The following is a 21,434-nucleotide window of genomic DNA, read 5'->3' on the forward strand; positions in this document are numbered from 1 at the left end:
TGGCTTTGAGTGGAGCTTCATCAGATTAGACTGTACAAATTCTAACTCACCAAACCAAAGACAGCATCTTTATAATAGTTTGTTAAATGTATCACAAAATTCAAGTTTTCACTGGCTGTGCCTAACTGCAAAAACAAAGGGCTTTTCCACAGAGTGCCAGAAGTTTGATACATCACTATTTATAGCATTTTATTCCAATTATGAGAGAAAATTCAAACTATTTTAATCAGAGATAAAATCAACACTTAATCAATAGTTTAGACTTTTCTATTCATTGATATATCACAAACAATATCCAGTTTTTTACATTTTCAATAGCATTCTTCAATTTTAACATCCAAAATAAGAAAATAAATTAGCTAATTAAGTTATCACTGAATTTCAGTAGTAATTTTTAACAGAGTTGCTAATATTACTTTATGTATTTATTATTTATAATGCAGGAAATATGTCTTCATTAAAATAGGTTGCACAAACACAAATATTAGAAGCAGATGAATGGCTCCTAGTAACCCTCCCCAAATGGCTCCCCAAATATTTCTCCAATGGGTTGGGAAACCTTTGTTATCAGCTTTTCTGTCATAGCAAATATGTGGATGCAATATATACTTTATTTATTCCTTTAGTAAATTACCATATCTGCCAGAGATCCACATATTTATAATTGTAAATCAATCATTACAGCACTCATGAAAAATGCCAACAAAAGCCATTCAATCTTCCATAATAACCTCAAATCAATCTAAAATGAAGTAATAAAAATAATTCTTAAAGAACAGTCATTATTAAAAAGAAAAGTAATAAAATTAGTAAACAAGGTATCATGTATTAATTATTGGACAACCTCCCGAAAGGCTCTACCTTTATTTACTTCTAGCATGCTGTAACAGATGAGGCAAGACTCATTTCCAAGAGTAACCTGATCCATAAGAAAGAGGCTACAACAGATGAAAGGTCCCAAAGGTACTTTTTCAGGAGGCAACTGGATTTTCTTGTTTTTTCTTTTGAAGACGGTTCGCTTCTCATCCAAGAAGCTTCTTCAGCTTTGACAGGATAGTGGGGTATCCAGTTGCCTCCTGAAAAAGCACCTTTGGGACAACCATGACCTGGATGACTGAGAATCTCTACAAACCTTTAACAGAAGAATGCTTTCTAGCCTCAGCTCCTTTCAAATGGGTTATAACCAAGCACTTGGCCTGAGGTGAGCATGCTAAAAGGCAAATTTTGGTTGAAGAAGACAGTCCTGCACATTTCTAAGAAGCAAGCTATATAGGGACTTATAAACCAAAGCCAGAATTTTACATGCATCTAGAAACTTATTGGCAATCAATGCAAAATCTGTAGCAGAGGTGTGAAATATAGCTTTGTGTAATGCCTGACTCTAAACAGACAACTGCATTTTGTGCAAATTGTAGTTTCCAAATAGTTTCCAGTTTCAAATAGTCTACATTGCAGTACGCCCACTCCTATTTAGTAGATTACCTTGGTTAGTGAATGTTTGCATATACAATGGTAATAAAAATAATAATTTCCTAACCAATGCATTTACACCAAATTTTGTATACTTGTCAACAATGCATGCTAGAATAAGAGTGAGGTCGGCATAGCTGTACAGGATAATTTTATTTCAATGAAATGACAGTAAACAGCAATTTTTGCAGTATCTCTGTCTCTGTTTCTCTCTCAGTCTGGTCTTGCTCTTACTTGATGACCTAGTCATTCAAGTGAAACTCAGTCGCTAAACACAGAGTGGGTATAATCCAAATGTTTATTAATGAAGATGATTTACTGTTTTAAGATCTTCATGCTGTGGTTAGGGCTGCAAATGGCACACCAGCTAAAACAGAGTAAATATCCTCCTGGCCATAGCGTCTGCCTTGCCCAACCAGGAGTAGCTATGAATTTATAAGCAGGCCACCAAGGACAGACCTGTTTCCTCAAGGGTAGTGCTTTCCCTTTGAGAAACAAGAATTACAAATAAATCAACAGTAACTCCATTTTGCTTAGATCCATTTTCGACTATCCAGACATCTACTGCTTTCAAGACAAGACTTCCCCAGCATCCCCAGTATAGCAGCTGTATATCAATAACATTCAAATGATACTAATCCCCAAACTGATGAATGATTTTTTCCAGTAGTTTCTTGCACATGACATACAATGGGTGAGGAAGGAGCAAACCTTATGGTATTTAAAGGCGAAGAACCCCCAAACTGACATCTCCTATAACTGCAGACTGGAAGTGATATCTAAGCACTTATACTGAGTCTGACTCTGTTTAGTGAGATGCTGCAAGAATTGATACTCTCTCCACTCTACTTAACATTTTCAACATTTAAGCTGCTGGGTGATGTCATCTGAGGGTTTGGGTGAGGACATCTCCACCCCGGGGCAGCCAATGATGATGTTGTGAACATCCTGTCTTTATCTGGAGGCTGTGGGGGTCCAGATGGGGAACAACAGGTTTCAATTCAAGTGGCTTTGGGTTTTAGGACCTCTGGATTCTGGAGACATTTCACTTCTTGGTCTGGATGGGGACTACACTACAGAACCGATGTGGACTGCAGACAGAACCAATGTGTAATTTGGGAGTACTCATGGATTTGAAGTTATTCAAAGAACTGGTGTCAGCAATGGCTAGGAGAGTTTTGGCACAGCTACATGTTGTGCACTGATTGTTCCTTGACCGGGCTCTGTTCACCCGGTTGGCTTTTCATAAGGCTCTTAAAACCTGGTTTTATTGCCAAGCTTGAGCCTGTGGTGTATGATTGTATCCTGAATATGTTGCATACAGTGCTGATTTTATTTTGGGTCTTACTCTACATTTATTAATTATTGTTGTGCTATGATGTTCTTATTTTGTTTTTATTCCATGTTATCCATCTAGAGTAATAGGGTAGAGATGGGTGCCCATATAAATTGAAAAAATAAATAAGCCTGAATCCTGATTGAAAGGGATTCTATTAATCTACATCTTTTAAAGAATTATGTGTATTCAGGGAGCCCTCGACTTACAACCAATCATTTACTGATTGTTCGAAGTCACAACGGCACTGAATAGTGACTTATGATCATTTTTCACACATACAACCATTGCAGCAACCCCATGGCCATGTGATCAAAATTTGGACACTTGGCAGCTGGCATGTATTTATGATGGTTGCAATGTCTCGGAGTCATGTGATCACTTTTTGCAACCCTTTGATAAGCAAAGTCAATGGGGAAACCTGATTAATTAAACAACCGTGTTACTAACTTAACAACTGCAGTGACTCATTTAACAACTGTGGCAAGGAAAGATCATAAAATGGGGCAAAACTCACTTAACAACTGTGTGGCTTAGCAATGGAAATTTTGGGCTTAATTGTGGTTGTAAGTCGAGAACTACCTGTATTATGGCCATGGTGCCCTTATAACATTCTTATTTACAAAAGAACATATACTTTAATTTTTTTTATAAATTAAAAATCCAATTTTTAATAATTATTACTAATGAAAATGTTTATATTTTATATGATGTAACATTTAACAGTTGTGAACATCTTCAAACAAAAAAAGACAAAGTAAAATGCAAAGTGAATTTAATGGTTCTCTGAAGTTATCTATCTCAGGGAATTAAATTATACCACTGTAATATACAAAACAAATGAAAAATCTCATAAAATGCAGGGAATTAAACTAGGAGACCTCCAAGGCCCCTTCCAGCTCTATATTCTATGTTCTTTTGTGATATACACAATGACTCTATGTGATTTTTAAATAGTTTTTTAAAATGTCTTTATAGACAGAGTCTGTATTATGACAGATTCTATAAAAATATGGAAAACCACATTTTTTAAAAAAATTAAGAGATTAAAGGATAATCTTGTATTTAAAATACCTGGAAGCTCTTTTTCAGTGATAAATTGTATTTCTTCTTACACTGTTACTGTGTAGGAATTGTGTTCTTCACTTGAAGAAGTTTTAAAAACATTCACTGAATTTAAAACTTTTTAAAAGTTTGATTTATATCCAGAATCAGTTTAAGACTATTTAGCAGCCAGATCTTCAATCTTTTTTCCATTTAACTAGGAGAATATTCTAAATAAACTATGAATAAAATTGGTTTGTCACTCTGTTACTCAGCTATATCTGGGTTCTGAGAAAGTGATTTAGGCTAGAAATGTGATGTCACCTACCCAGCAGTTTATAATGTGGGCTATTTATTCATTTTTAACTAAGCGAAACAATCAAATTTTGATATAACATTCTTTGGCTGTTCATAGTAGCACTGAACAATCATTTTCCTCCAATATTCATATATAAACTCTATCCCAGAAACTTCTGAACAATTAATATATTTTTAGAATATGCATCTTAATTTATGTTGTCATCTATAACTGATTCACACAGGTGGAATCAGTCTACCATTATAGGTAGAGTATCAAAAACTGCTTCATAAATTTTAGCTGTGATATATACATACATTAGTCATATATTATTTTCATTGTTAGAATATTTATATGGCTCCTATAGTACAACAATCCTGCAAAGTCCAAATTCCTATGAATTGAATAAAATTAATAAGCAGTTGCAACCCTCTAAAAGACAGTAGTAATGCCATTTTAAAGATAAAATTCTAACCTACATTTTCAGAGGAAATAAGACAAATTAAAATTCAAATGTTTTTAAAATATAAAACTATTTTCTTTTTTTAACTTCCTATAATTTCTTTCAATTTAAAATGCTCACTTACTTCTCTCCAGGGTCCCTTTTGGGGGGAGTTGTGGCAACTGTCTACCCCTGCGTCCTGCCACCGGAGTACTTGATGGGCTTGTTTGGACTGATCCCGAATGAGCATGTGACCTACAGGACACATCAACAGAAACCATCAATTGCAACATATATTTATTCTTATGTAGTTTGAGAACAAAGGAATGATTAATGGCTTTTGTGCATGTTGTACTTTAATTGAAATGATGACAATTCAACCTTAAAGATTTTAAAAAGCATAGTTACCAATAAGGTTTATCTGGAAGCTAAGGGAAACAGTACTGAAAGATGGCACAGAATATGTTTTGTAACTGCATATGTTAACCATATAAAGAAATATATGTAGAGGTATATGCATACTGAGACATACTGAAAGAAAGTAAAAAAAAATAGAAGTATATGTATAAATATGATTATTTCCATGTTCAACTAACAAACATTTCAAATTCCAGCTAATATTGAGATGATGATTTACACAGCCATGAATCTGATGACAGGCAATAAAACAAAAGTATATTTCAATGAGTGAAATGAAATAATAACATCATTGTTACTGATTCTTATAATTCACTATAGAAAAGCAAAGAAGCCAGACAATAATCTGATTTGGACAAAATTAGATTAACAAATATCTTCTCCAATTTCATTCCATTATTTATAAAAAAAACAACTAAATAAATCAACACTGTGTAATCATGAATAAAATATGTTACAAAAACAAGACAAATGCAAAACATGCACACAGCAAATAAGAGAAAACAGTGATTAATATATCAAATTAGTACAAATTTAAGAAACTATTTTAAAGTATTATTTGATGTTATGATTATTATTCCATAAGTGATGTCTGATGATCACATTTAATTACTTCTTCTGTAAGAGAAATACATGAGAAATTATGAAGTGTTTGAGAGTAAGAAATCACGCAGGATTCCTAATAAATGAGAAATCACAAACAAATGTAAGTAATTGTTATTAATTATTGTTAGTAAACAAATTACAATGGCAGCCACACCATTATATCCCGATGGAATATAAATAGTGTGTTGACGTTGGCAGGGTTAGTATCTACAACTACTGGTGATCAGCCAATGATGAAAGGAAATACTATTGAAGTTTTGAAAAATAAAAAAGTGAGCTGGTGGGGCAGGATTAATCCGTCTGTTTCACCTCGATAATGCAGGTGAGGGAGGGGCAGATCTTCCAGTCATTAATGAAGGCATCGATCTCATGAGGTTTGACTCAGGACGCTCAGTGGATCGGGAGCGGGGGCTGGGCCGCTCTAGCACTGGACGCTGTTCTGTTGATCTGGATCTTTGATATGGTAGTCTAGGTTCCCAATTCCTGTAATGTTAGTCAAAAAGCAGCTCAATTGACTTTTATCTGTGGTTATGCATTATGCTGCAGCACATTGGATTTGGAGCTATCCAACATAAGCTAATTTTAATAACTTTTTAAAGTTTTCTTCTTGCTAATATTAAGTGAGTAAAAAGAAGTATACTTCCTTAAAATGGTCATGTGAAGAAAATTATTTAGACAGTTTAATAATGCAGTGGAATAAAAACTATTAATTTTGCATTAAATCGCATTACTATTTTGGGAAAATTCAAAAGAAACGATGCAGTTTTCTAGAAATATTAAACAGATTAATGTTTTTTTTTAAATCATATATTCCATTATCTGTCAGCAGTTATTTATGGTGGTTCATTTCAACAGGATCACTAAATATGCACAAAGGATTTTAAAAATCCTGAATAACATTTCTCATTTACTGTGTATTAGTTTAACTGTCAGGTATAACTGTAGCAAGAATTAAACAATTTTAAATGAGAACAAACATATTTGTTATTGAACAAAGTATTTGACATATGCACATATGGCATAAGCTGTACTTTTGTGCAAAAAAGATCCAACACATCAGATTCAAGGGCATCCAAGAAACCAAATGGAAAAATATGAAAATTATTCAAACAATTATTCAAAATTACTGCAGCAGAAATTAATTTTAGGCAATGGCTGCAAACTGGTTCTATAATATAGTAGGATTTTTACAGTGTGTTATTAAAAGATCCTTACAGTCTGTAAAGTTTTCTCTCAATAAAGATAACATATTGACTGAGAAAACAATTAAATACTGTCATACATTTATTTTAACTCATGAACTTAGCTTCAACTGAAGATTTAAAGTTTTATCTATACAGAAAACAAAATTTAAATTTCGTATTAAAGAGAACAAAAGAACACTAGATAGTTGTATTACAAAGAGGTCATAAAATTGCAAAATGTGTTTCAAAAGCTATCCTTTAGTATAGAATTGATTTGAATTTTTCATAACTTGTATTTTTTTTTCAGTAAAGCATCATCTAGAGAAACTCAATGCAGGGGGGGAAGTGTCTGATTCAATAAAGTTTATTTAGGTTTTTTTAAAGTAACTGAAAAATGTGCTACAATGTTATTGCTTATTTATTTACTGTCAAAAGAGAAAAAAAGTGAGTCGAATATACACAGAAGTGATACACATTCATTTAAAAAAATAATATAAAAAAGACTCTAGGGTCAAATTCTTGTCTGCTGATGCAAATTTCAACAGAACCAATTTTCGTGAAGATATTAGTGAACTGATCCTGTGATAAAAATATATATTACAAGTAGTCCTTGACTTACAACCATTCCTTTAGTGACCATTTGAATGGCACTGAAAATAGTGACTTAAAATTGGTCCTCTCACTTACAATTGCTATAGTATCCCCACAGTCACATGATCTAAATTTGGGCGCTTGGCAATTGACATGAATTTACAATGATTGCAGGGTCATATTACTGCCATTTGCAACCTTCCAGCTGACTTCCAACAAACAAAGCCAATGCGAAAGTTAGATTTCCTTAGTGACTCACTTAACAAGTGCAGTGATTTGCTTGACCATGGCAAAACAAAAACAACAACAACCAGGCATAATTCACTTAAGAACTATCTTGCTTAGCAACAGAAATTCTGGTTCCAGTTGTGGTCACAAGTCGAGAACTACCTATACTTCATCTTAAGGCCTACTAAAGAAATACTATTAGGAGTGCTAGATATAATAAAAAGAACAGTGCAGCAATACGCTAGGAAAACTGTGTCTTCCTTTGAGCATTTTAATAAGTAAGACATCAAACTTCGCTAAAGTAAAGGTTTTCCGATGAAGAACAGAAACCAATACTGATATAGATAACATAGATATAAATAAAGAATATATAGAACAGCTCTCTATTGCAAAAATTCAACACTTTCAACTGATCTCTTTGCAAATACAAATCAACTGATTAATGTTCCTTCTATTTGATTGTATATGAAGGCCTCACAGAAAAGATCAAAACGATCGTTTCACTTTAAGCTCCAAACAGGCAGGCATGTTTGATCTGCAAAGAAGGGTTAAGTGTCAGGAAGGAAGCCTATATAGAATCAGGGTTTTAAAAACAGATTTCCGACAACAGATTACCTTCCTACCAATAAAATATTGAGGGTTTTATTGGTAGAAGATTCGAAATGCGTGTATTTTGAATCCCTGTATTCATAAAATAGTTTAAGCACACTAAACTGCATGAGTTCAATTGTATAGCTCTTGACATGCCAGCATCAAAGGTGTATAAGGAAGGAGAGATACCCCTGCAACAAGCATAGGAGAACACTATAAAATAATTTTGAACATTTCCTTAACATGGGGGGAGGGAATATATTTAATTAGAATTTATTTATTTTTATCCTGCCTTTATTATTTTTATAAAACAACTCAAGGTGGTGAACATACCTAGTGCTGTTCTCCCCCAACAATAAGCCTATGAAGCAAGATGGACTGAGAGAGAGAGTGACTGACCCAAAATTACCTAGCCAACTTGTATGCCTAAAGTAGTACTAGAATTCACAGACTCTCGGTTTCTAACCTGGTGCCTTCAACCACTAGACTAACTGACTCTATTCAGTTGCAAATCCGAACAAGAATGTGGCAACCCAGCAGCAAATTACCAAATGGCAGATAGTTCCCTGAATGTAGCCATTCCAATTTCTGCACTTCAAATAGTAAGAATAGCTTAGAATACTACTGATTCATATTTTAATCAGGAGATGAAATTGCATTCATTTGCAAATGAAAAAGTTTTTGAATCTTGAATTATCCTCAGACAAATTTGCAAAAATTACCTCATATTTTTTTCTGAATCTGTATGCACATTTTTTGAATGGAAAGCTTGATCTGCCAACATATCCATTGTTTCACTTCTTTAATACCAAAACTGAAAAGTAACCTTAACTTGCAATTGGTTGACTAGCTGCAAGGCAATTTAATGAAAAAAAAAATGAAAGTGTCTATCAGGGTCCCCAAACATTTTAAAATTTATCTGAAGGAATGGAATATAAACAATAAGAAAAAGTTTATTTTATTATCTATCTATTATCTATTAAGGAGCTTAATATAAAAAAGAGGTGCCAATTTCAGAAAGGAAGTCATCCATATAAAGATAAGAGAACATTTATTTTCTCAGTTATAACCAGCTACCCTAAACCATTTTGGAGTAGACAATCTCATTTAAAATATTTTGCATTCCTTTTAATTTCTAATCTATTGCTATTACTTCTTAAATTTTAAAAACTTTCAGAGAAAATTCTTGTTTCATTTTATGTTGAAATGCTTTCCAACAATATAAAGTGAATTTAAATCCTACCAATTCATTCATAATTTATAATTTGACTAATGACTGAAAGCTATGTAAGAATAAAAACATAAAGTAGTCACAGTTAATTTTTTGCATTATGAAAATTGTTTACATGTCCAATTATCTTATCAGTTGGTTGAAGATCTATACAATAACAAGAAATAGTACTGTACATATTTATACTTTTTAACTGAGCATATAAAATATGTATAGTTTTAATGGACTAAAAGTCATCTGGAATTTAGGATTTAGGTATTTGCCAAGTCCTTCAAAAGAACTAAATGATATTAGTTAAAAAATATTTTAGCTAAAATGTCTCATGATATGAAATGAATTTGCAAAATTACTTTGCTAATGTTGAAATAAAACAACAGAGGTTATCTTGAGCTTTATATTATTGATATTATACATAAGTAGAAAATTGCAGATATAAAAGAATAAGTAGAACAAAGCTGAATTCATCAAGGCCAAAGTTTTTAAAGTATAGACTCTTAAACTAAACAAACAGGAACCACAAAGATGAAACAATAGAAACAATTCATTGCTTTCCAAAAATATTTATCTGCCTTTCTTTCGCACTGCATTTTGTTTTCTGTGAATGACACCTAGCATATTATATGTTATGTTCAAATTAAACAACAAAAGCAATGAATGTCAAATAAAAACATTAAAATGCAGCAAATTATGGTGCATTTTAATGATCAGATACATACAGTGTTCTCTATTTCTAGGGACAATGGAAGCACTACAAGAGAAAACACACAAATTGTGCCTAGGAGTCACAAACTTAATCTAACCCAAATACTTTTTATTAGGAATACCTGTCAGTATCTGGGGAAGACTGTTGGATTTCAATCCTTGGACATGCTATTCTTCTATTAGCTATTGGAATTTTGCTGGTGGTCACAGATATAAGATAACCTGTTAGCACAATGTTAATAACTACTGGTATAAACAAATTTCTAAAGTTAACCAACTGTTAAGATGCAATAGCAATAGCACTTAGACTTATATACTGCTCCATACTGCTTTACAGCATTCTTTGAGGGGCTTACAATTCTCAGCATATTGCCCCCAACAATCTGGGTCTTCATTTTACCAACCTCAGAAGGATGAAAGCCTGAGTTAACCTTGAGCTTGTCAGGCTTGAACTCCTGGCAGTGGGCAGAATTAGCCTGCAATACTGTATTCTAATCACTGCGCCACCACGGCTCAGAAACAAAGTTAAAATAATACAATATTGTATAACTTGGCTGAATTACTTTTAAAATAATAGTTACCAATTAAAGTTTATACTACTAATTCAAATACCCAAAATTTACACACACACACACACACACACACACACACACACACACAAACAGAGAGAGAGTACTTATTTTAAAATCTGGTGAAATATCCAAATAGGGTCACAAAAAAAATACTTATATATAATTTCTGCCATATACATAGATGATCCATCAAACTGCATATGTTGCTACAGAACTTCACTACACCTGCAGAGGATTCTATCTCTTCTGCCATGCCTGTCTGTGAGGGTTTTTAAGCAAAAATTAAAGAAAGCAAGAAAGTCCCTTTCAAAATATGCAGCAAAAATTTATGAATTTGAAGCAAATAATAATTACAAAAATATTTTCCTTTTATGGCGACTTCGTAACAAATTAATATAGTCTGTTAGGAATCTAGAGACAGAAAAATAAAAATTTAGAATCTTTGAAACTTTACATTAACAAACACTAATATTTAGCTTAATCTTACTTATTTTTTAAAAAAATCTAATATATTCTGACATCAGATCTTTTTACTTTACATAATTTTATATTCTTTATGCATATGAGAATAGTATGCAAGGCACCTAAAATATCACAGTACATAAAAATCTTATCTCTTATACAGCTCACCATATTTGACAATTCTTTAACAGTATAATTCCTTTATTATGAATATTGCTTGAATATATTATAATCCATTAGTGTTCAACTACTCTCATGTATAGTCCGTAGCATCTACAAAAACTAAAATAAAGTAGAAAATTGCCATCTATATAATAACATGATTTACTTTGTCCAAAAATGTATTTTTCACCACTGTAAGTGTCTGTACAAAGTACATTCAGTTTTGGGTCTTGGTAAGTAAACACAATTGGCTTTATTTATACCTTAGTAGTACAAAAAAACCCAGAACCAAAATGGGGACCATTTGAAGGCAAGACAGATGTTTCAGCAGATTTATAGAAGTACAAAACATCTATTAAAAAAACTACATAAACCTACTGACTCGATTTAATAGACCTGGGTTTTTTTGGAGGGGAGGGAAGTGCCCTTTGAGACAGATTGGAGTCCTCATGATTGCTTGGACTAATTCCTGCAGTTATCTCGGCATGTTTCAAAAATATTTTCTAAGTACAGGTAGTCCTTGACTTACAATGGCAATTGGGACATAATTTCCATGGTTAAGCAATGCATCTCTAAGTGATGGCAATTCCTGCAGTCCCTGCAGCAATCATTAACCAAACCCCACTGTCATTAGGTGAGGCAACTTCCTGCCAGCTTCCCACAACCAAAGTCATTAGGAAGCTGGCGAAAAGTTGCAAGTCCCAGATGAGCAGGCAGGCAAGTAGTTAATGCCGGTTGGAGCAGGAATTGTGTGGGAGGAAGGGTCATGGAGGTAAAAGAGTAACGCAGCACAGACCGGGTACATAGGATTTCAGAGATGCATGAGGGGTGCAGCATACATTGGGAAGGGGATGCAAAGGGGCAAGAGGCCTAGCACTGGTCAGGGAGGGTGCACAAGTGGCTGGTGTAGTGTAAGCAAAGAAGAGGGGAGGGAGCATGTGTAGGTGGGTGAGATTAAGCCCAGCACTTTGCAGCATCCCTCCTGACTTCATTATTTACTTTCTGCGTAAACTAGCAAGGAAGGTTGCAAATGGCAATCTGGTAATTGCACAGGGCTGCAACCAGCTGTAAGTGAAAAACCGGTTGTCAAGTCCCTACATCACAATCAAATGATCATGGGGTGTGGTGGGGGGGGGATGAGACAGCCTGAACCTGGAGGACTGGTTGTAACCACCATTTGTTCAGCGCTGTTCAACGGTTGTTGAAGATTGGTCATAGTTGAAGGATTATTTGTATTCAGAAGTGGTGCAAGCACACTGTATATTATTCAGTAAAGTACTCTGGCTTTTTTTAACTGTAGTTATGTAAGTTTTGAAGCACTTCTTCCAATTCATTTTTATGTAATTTTTCAAGTTTTTCTTTCGTTCTTTCTATCCACAATAAGTCAATGAAATTATGTTATTGGCATTACTTATGTCTAAAGTGACACCTAATTTTATGTACCCCTATTTGGGGTATTTTCAATACATCACTATCATAAGATGTATTGATAGGTGAGCTCTATTAACAATACAAGGGTTGTAGATTAGACTGGGTGGTAAATAAATCTGTCCATAACAGAATTAACAGAATAACAGAGTTGGAAGGGATGTTAAAGGTCTTCTAGTCCATGAAGTTGAGAAATGTTTGGAAGGTCTCTATTTACTTCACTTCATGAAACGATACCAGAAATTGGTTTTTTTTCCCTTCATTTTTTTTTTTATTGTAAGCTTGTGACCCAATCTTCTTTCCAATGTTTTAATCTAAGGCACTAAGATTCGTTTAGGCTGTTATAGAAGAATAAAAATGCCTAGCAAATCCCTTTCTCAAAACATGAAAATATTTTTGACACTTCCGCTGAAAATCTGCTAATCTCTATCAGAGTGGGTTTATAGCCTTCATGGAATTCCTACTCAAAAGATGAATCCATTCACTGAGTTTTTGATATGACAATCCTGATACTCAAATACAATTAAAATAATAACTAAACTGATCAATCTTGTTGTAGCCAAGGCCCCAATTCATTTTGGATGGCTAAGAATTTCTTGTTTTTTTTCAATGGCAATATACTAATTAGGACTTACATTATAGATTTCATTAGGTTCCTACCAGTACCTTGAAATGGCAGGAAACTATGTAATTACTTTTCAGTAACCATAAGTGGAGAGAACCTATAGGGCTATTAAAGGGAATCCGAGGGCTGCATGCATTCCTGTGGATATAGGGTATCTATATCTGAAGGATAGCTGGATTTGTAAAAATATTACTAAAATCTAATGCTCATAGAATTGGGTTTTAAAAGGGAAGAAATAAAATATAAACTAAAATAATACTGTATTTAAATTCTAAATACATATCCTATATTACAGAATCATAATACTTTACTCTTTACTCACCTGTGATTTTCAGCTGTACCATTGACTACATGATCTGCCCATGAACTTGCACCATTGTAATACCTTTGCAATGCAGTTAAAATAAAGACAAGTTGTAAGTATGAAGTTATTTTCCAAACATTTTTTTTTATGAGATGTATTTTTATCTCAGTAATCAAGCAAGGATCACAAATGTTCTCCTTACATCCTTTTCACTACATCTTGAAAAACATTTGGGGAATTAAATCTTTGGAAAAAATTAAAGTATTTTATTCTTTAAAAGTATTACCTTTTGGTCAGGTCATTTAACTATCTAATACATAATTGTTTTATATAATATGATATATGATATGATCAGTGGTGGGATTCAAATAATTTAACAACCGGTTCTCTGCCCTAATGATTTCTTCCAACAATCAGTTCACCAAACTGCTCAGAAACTTAACAACCAGTTCTCCTGAAGTGGTGCGAATTGGCTGAATCGCACCACTGGATATGATATATAAGATATATGATATATATATATATATATATATATATATGATATATGATATAAAATTATTAATTGTAATATGATATATGATATAAAATTATTAATTGTAAGCCACCTAGAGTTGCTTTGCAGAGTGTGAAATTTTTTAACTAAATAAATAAATATGTCAGGTCTTGACAGAAATGTTACATGACATGATATTTATTTGACACAGCATTTGGTCCAAAGGACTCTCATTTTCTTTTCAGGTACAATCTGCAAAGCCTAACAATCATCACAATCTTATTTGGCATCTGATTGTAAGTATACCGTAGCTGTCACAAGAACTCTGCAAAGGCAAGGGATATGGAAGAAATATATCATGAGTCTTTGCAATAGGTATTGTTTATGGTACCTATTGCTGGAAATAAAATAAAGCCTTCCCATCAACAGAACAATTCTGAATACAGACTTTGTATTTTGTCTAGGTAAATTTATTTATTAAACAATTTTGTTCAATAAATCTGATAAGTGATATGCATACTGTTATAATTAATAGCAGCAACAAGAATAGGAAAATTATAAAATTGCCAATATCTATATAAGAAGTAAACCGTACAGATATTAAATATATTATATGGTAGGCTTTATATAGCATCATTGGCCATTTTTAAGACCACCCAATGTAATGAATTATGTTTGTCTTAGAGATGAGCAAACAATTCAAATTTAATCACCTTGGGTATTAAATAGATTGTTCAAGCTTCACCAGAAGTGTTCCAATCTTATACAGTATTCCACTCACAAAAAAGCAATTCAAGATCAGATACGTTTGAAATAGTTTCAAAATCATTAAAAGTCAAAGCAGCCTATTTTTAGCTCAAATTGGTTTTAATGCGAAGCATTTTGCACACTTCTGATTAGCCTTACTCATCCTGAAAGTGCATGTTCTTCTATCATATCTACAGTATGTTAAACCAAATTAAGATTCCCGTCATCTATGAGGGGACTGAAGTTGATAATCCGTACTCTATAAGCCCATGTCTACTATCTTCTTTAAAATTCTTAAATATATGTATTATTTACATATCTATCTATCTATAAATAAATACCTTTCGAGAGCAGGGGAAATAAACGTGTCATCGACATATGCATTAGGCTCTCTTCCCTCCTTCCTACTCCTCCTGAACATAAAATAAACAGTAAAGATATTTTAGAATAGCCTTGCATACTTCTGCTGATGCATGATAATGGCCAGCAAATATCAAGCTACTTTTAGCACAATACAAAGCAAAAATAATTTGTGTCCTAAGAACAGCTATTTTTCAAATAATTCCATATTCAGGCAAGTCTCATATGACCTTACATTCAACAACTATGTTAAGACATTCTGTCTCCCAACTAACAAAGCACTGATGGCAAGACTTTCATAAATTCAATCATGTGAACTGGTCTATTCCTGAGGCATGTGAACAGTCAACAATATGTAGTGCAAAATATCCAGCATAGTGAAATCACGACATGAGGTAATCATGAACGCTTATCTCTGAATGTAGGCTGATGGTCGATTCACCAAGTCAAGCCAATTTTTGTAAACTTTTAAAGATTTGGGAAAATGAAATATTCATTTCCAACTATTCAAGTAATGTGTTCTGGTTCTCACTAAAATGTTTAGCTTAGTTCCTTTTTATGCTTAGCTATTAAGTCAGTCAACCTTGACGACTATGAGAGAGGGTGGGGTGAAGGCAGCAGTAAAATGCTACTGCATATAATATTCAATATTACTTACTAGGGATGTTTTTTTTTAATTAATTAATACAATTGACCAAAGAAGAATCTGTTATAGCACAAAGGGGAATGTGGATACCCTTTTCAAAAAATTCTATGGCTTAAAAGTAGTATATAAAAGGTATGAATATGGGAATGATAGGTAATAGGTATAATACTAGCCAACAGGATGTACTTTCAGTATAAGTTGAATGTTGTCCAAGTTACATTCTTACTTGGGGCCAAAAATGAGGCCATGATCATTTATAATTTAATGATTTTTAATTTAGATTACAGAAATCACTCTATATGGAACTGCCCTCGAAAAATATTCAGTAAGTTCAGCTAATGCAAATGCTCCAAGTAGACTTTTATCTTTGATGCCCTTTTAGGCCATGTAACTATCAGTTGTAGAACAATTTAAATGCTTTTTGTTTCTGAGCAGATCCAAGATACTGATTTAGTTGTATAAATCCTTAAAGATGTTACATCCAAGCTATCTAAAAGTTGACTTCTTCATTTTCAACTTGCAGATAATTTCTGATCCACACTGGAATTATAACAACCATCAGCCACAGAAATTATTTATTTATTATATGTATAATAAATTAGACTGTCAACTTGCAAAGCTTTCCAGTCCAGCTTTCACTTCACACAGACTTCATTGTTTGTGTATGAAAATACTATTGAAGCTTACATTAGATTTTTATTTCTCCTATCAAAATGGCCAAGAACCCATTACCCTGGGAAAGTTTGGGGCTGCAAATGACAAATCCAAGGCCTGCAGAATGTTCATTCCCGCTCTGTATCTAAATTATATTAAGTTTCAGTTGGCTTTCATCAGGGTCAGTGCTAGTCCTATCTTGTGAAGGATCATTCCGACAACAGGTGCTGCAACAGAAAAGGCACTTCTCCTGATTCCATCAGATGACATGAAATGTGTCCATCCTAGAGCATGTGGGACAGGCAGATATCATTTGGGAGAAGCAGTCTCATATACAGTCCTGTTCCATGTAGAGCTTTATATGTGATAACTAACATTTGTAATTGCATCCAAAAGCCAACAAGGAAATCAGTGCAGCTTGGGAATTAGGTTTGTTACATGAGCATACACTGATGTGCCCATGACTTCCTGCACTGTGGCATTCTAAGTTTATTATGACTCCTGGATGATCTTTAACTACAACCCATGTAGTCATGTTGAAGTAGTCCAGCTGGGAAATGACTAGGACATGAGTGACAGAAATGAAGACCTGCTGATCCAGGAACAGGTACAATTTGCACACAAGATGGTATTGTCCTGGCTACAATTGCCAGCTGGACTTGCAGATTGCGGACTGTCTGAGTGGGAGATTGCAATCCCATTCAGAATCAAAGATAGAAAATTTCTAGTTCCAAAATCAGAGGAATTCAAAACCCAAAATACTATTTTCGATATTGAATTGTTAATAGTGTGCCATGAATTCTACAAATATCACCCTCAAAAGTTTAAGTGCTTCAGATACATTTTATAAAATAGTATTTTCTCTTCACTTTGTGGAAATCACATCCCTTGAATTTCATGTCTCATTCAAAATAATAGTGACAGCTTTTTACAGATTGGTACATTATGCATTTATGCCGAATGTCATAAACTAATGATACTTGGTATCTGTTATACCTCTCAAACTCATAGTAAGCACCCTCAGAATAGGTACGGCACATCCTATGCGATCGAAGTAATCTGATTGCATCTTCACAAAAGTTAGGATACAATGAGTGATCCTTGCTGCCAAAACATAAGCAATGAAACATGAAGCTAAAGTAAAAAACAGACAAATAAATACAGGCATGAAGGTATATATGAATGATATAAGAAAATAAAAGGGTATGAAAAATGTGTTCATTAATGCCTGTATTTTAATTTATAAATAGTGTGGATCAAAATAAGAGTTTAAGCATCAACACGTTTTGGATTGAACATTTAAAAAGGAGGGTATATTTGAGCACTTCTGAATTTTATGTGAAGTAGCCTAAGAGACAGCTACAAGAAACTTTATTCATTATCCAATGAAATTTGTATGAGGAAAGTAAAGTTTCCTTCAAATATGATTAAAATGCAATCAATATGGCAAAAAACCCAGCCAACTACATAAGTGGCTCTCCAATAGTATCATTAAGGTAATTCTGATATAACATTTCCCAATCATACAAGAGTTGCTTTCCAGTAATAAGAGAACATTATCTTCAGCTGAAACTCATTTCTCCCAGACATAATCTATATTATTAATGCTAAATACTGGTAGGCATGGCTGAAGTCTGAATGGCTTCTCTCTTAATTAGCAGCTACAGTATAGGAGAACCCCTTGTTAAGACAGGATCTCCAAACTTTAGGACACAATTTTAAGTTTGTGAAATTATTATAGCTATCATAATATAACTACCTAGTTCGGGTGTTGGCAAACTTTTTATGTAGTGATATTGGATCTCATATAATGATGCAGACTGCAAAAAATTAAGCAGAAACTCTGACAAGATTTGGTCATCATTCATTCCTGAGATTTTATGTATTTATAGTAAATCCTTGGTGATCTCAAACGACAACCCCAAATCTCTTATGATTTAAAAATCTGACAAGTGTTCAGCTATTTTTTTAAAAAAAAAAATAGCATTTGATTGCATTAAATAACAGATACTGTAAAATATACAATCATTAGCTCCAGGAAATGGGGAAAAAGCACTCTTCTTATTAGTAGAAATTCAAAATGCATTTAATACCGCATATTAAACCTTATATTTGCCTGATAAAAAACAAAGTTCCTTTTTAAAGACATTAGCTAGCTGTTGTAGAATTTACAGCTGGCTAATTCCTGCTATGTTGTTGTTCTTTCTGTATTCAGATCCTATTTTATCTAATATTATACAACTGGAAAGGCATTGATAGGCTCACCTAAGATTGCTGGAGGGACGGAGGGAGAGACAGAGGAAGGGAGGGAGGGAGGGAGGGAGGGAGGGAAGGAGGGAGGGAGGGAGGGAGAGAGAGAGAGAGAGAGAGAGAGAGAGAGAGAGAGAGAGAGAGAGAGAGAGAGAGAGAGTAATAATGGATGATAATATGGAATAATGGTTTACAATGGGATGACTGAAAAAGTTATAGCAATATTGAGCAGAATCTAACATCTGGAAATTTATAGACAAAGCATGATAACTGTTCAAGAACTGGGCAAAAAGTGTTGCTGCATAACATGCTCTCTACTGATTAGACAAACAATGAATGTAAAGTAGTACTTTTTTAAAGTCAAGTATTAATATTTGCAAAAGGTTTTTTATTAAGCCATTCATTCATATTAACTAATATGAAGCAAAAAATATAAGTAAAAGCATGCATTTATACACAGAGTCACACACAGGAAAGCAGATACCTGGCATCTCTATGATGGTAGTCAATGGACTGAGTGTGATGGGACCAAGGCAGAGTGAGATAATGACTGAAAGCATAGCAGAAACAAAAATAAAATTGTAAGACAATAAAATTAAGATAGAGTAACATATATATATATATATCATAAAATAGAAGGTTTGAGCGCACAAGCACAAAGGCGTAATTTTTATACACAAAAAAAAATTCATAAAAGGGATCGATATATTAATGTGCTTCTCCTGATGCAATACTACTATAAGCAATTAATTCCTGTCCTCCGCACACCTGAAATGTGGATGTTGTGCAACTCAATTCAAGGTACTATTGCTTTGATTAATGAAGGTGGCTGTCCCATCACTATCATATTTAGAAAAGACTTAAGCAGTAGGTTGCAAGGTATTTACAGATATTTAGGAATATTCCAGAATAAGATATACAGAACTATCTTGGCATGTCAGATGTTGAGGACATTACATTGTACTGATTTCACCATAAGTATGATTAATCATAAAGTTCATAAAGATGGAAGCAGTCTTTTCCTAAAATTCAACTGTTTAACAGAAAAAATACTGAGAGTCAGAAGAAAGAGGGCATGGAGAAGAAAGAGGGTACAAAGACTGACTTGTTAAAAAAAGAATCACTAGATTCTGTCTGGTAAACCATAAAGGTACAGGTAGTCTTCGACTTAATGACCATAATTGAGCCCAAAATTTCTGTTGTTAAGTGAAAGATTTGTTAAGTGAGTTTTATCCCATTTTATGATCTTTCTTGCTATAGTTGTTAACTGAATCAGTGCAGTGAATAAGTTAGTAACGTGATTGTTAAGTGCATCTGGCTTCCCCATTGATTTTGCTTGTCAAAAGATTGCAAACATGACCCTGGGGACACAGCAACAGTCATAAGTATGAACCACTTGCCAAGCATCTAATTTTGATCACATGATCATGGGATTGCTGGAAAGGTTGTAACTGTGAAAAACAGTCGTAAGTCACTTTTTTAGTGCCATTGTAACTTTGAACCGTCACTAAATGAACTGTTGTAAATTGAAGACTACCTGTCGTGCTTCAGATTATTAGCAATTCTTGCTAATTATTATATTATGAATTTTACTAACTCATTACATTGCCTACTTTTGTCAACTTGTAGTTTGGTTCAAATATCAGTTCTAAAGGATTGTGATAAAGAATCTTCTTTATATCTGTTTTAATTCAGGATCATTTGCAGAAAAAATGGAGTGTTTTCCCTTTTTAATAAATTGTAAATATTTATGTAATTTTTATACTTTGTATATCCTTAATGTATTCCTTTTTTTCTTTTTTCTGTCTTACAATAAAAGCATACAATTTTTTTTTTTAAAAAAAAGAGTCTGACGTTCCTGTGTGAGAATGCTGTGAGTAGAAAGATCCTAAGAGAGATCAGTGGCCTGCAGGGCTTAAATTTGCCTGCTGCAAGATGGTCCACTTCCATCCACCTGCAGGCCTCTTTGACTATTTGTACTTTGGCTGCAGAAGAGAAAATAGCCTTTACTGGCAGATAGTTTCTTTAACAGAAAAGACATCAATCTTACTGAAGACCTTCCATGAGGTCAATACTTTCCCTTGAGCACAGGTATACACACACACACACACGCACACAATTAAGGGATGGCTCACCCAGATTGCACCACACATCAGCAGCAGCTCATAACACCTGCCTCCTTGTTATGGTCTACTCTAACTAAATCAAAATCAGGGGCTGAACAGCCTGATCTGGCAAAAAGACTTAGGAACTCCAATCACCTGGAATAGATCAGGGATCTAATGAGAATGAGCAGGTGACTCAGATGTAATAAGAGGCCAGATCCTGGCAGAGTGCCTAGACCCACAATGAGCCAAGTAGTTTAAATGACAGAACAAAGATTTCTCAGCAATAGAGGTTAACAACACTTCAATCAAGAGACTGGCAATATTGGATATGTGATCCTATCGTTCTGGCTCTTTGCTCTGCTCTTGGCTTGAAGTCTCAAACCAGCTGTGAAATTCTCTGGTGTCTGAACTCTGATACAGATAACTAATTCTTCTGCCATTGTCACATCCCATTTACCAGATGTGGGTGCTATTGGTGCATTG

At 33.8% G+C, this 21,434-nt stretch overlaps 1 protein-coding gene across 20 annotated transcripts in view; it reads right to left on the reverse strand.

The window, feature by feature from the left end:
• The window catches only part of RIMS2 (regulating synaptic membrane exocytosis 2), a 267,667-nt gene that overhangs the window by 84,963 nt on the left and 161,270 nt on the right, over positions 1-21,434 (reverse strand). For 10 of the 20 annotated variants that reach the window (XM_070940384.1, XM_070940381.1, XM_070940388.1 and 7 more), the window contains 2 exons: positions 5,923-6,096; positions 4,736-4,845 (listed from right to left, as the gene is read on the reverse strand). In XM_070940384.1, the coding sequence (XP_070796485.1) occupies positions 4,736-4,845; positions 5,923-6,096 (284 nt within the window). Of the gene's footprint in view, positions 1-4,731; positions 4,846-5,922; positions 6,097-19,327; positions 19,394-21,434 lie in introns of all 20 variants that reach the window. The other 10 variants (XM_070940380.1, XM_070940383.1, XM_070940392.1 and 7 more) reach the window with 4 other exon arrangements.

The sequence above is a fragment of the Pituophis catenifer genome, unplaced genomic scaffold (genome assembly GCF_029215685.1).
Source record: "Pituophis catenifer annectens isolate HBS135680 unplaced genomic scaffold, rPitCat1.0.hap2 SCAF_3, whole genome shotgun sequence".
Lineage (NCBI taxonomy): Eukaryota > Metazoa > Chordata > Lepidosauria > Squamata > Colubridae > Pituophis > Pituophis catenifer.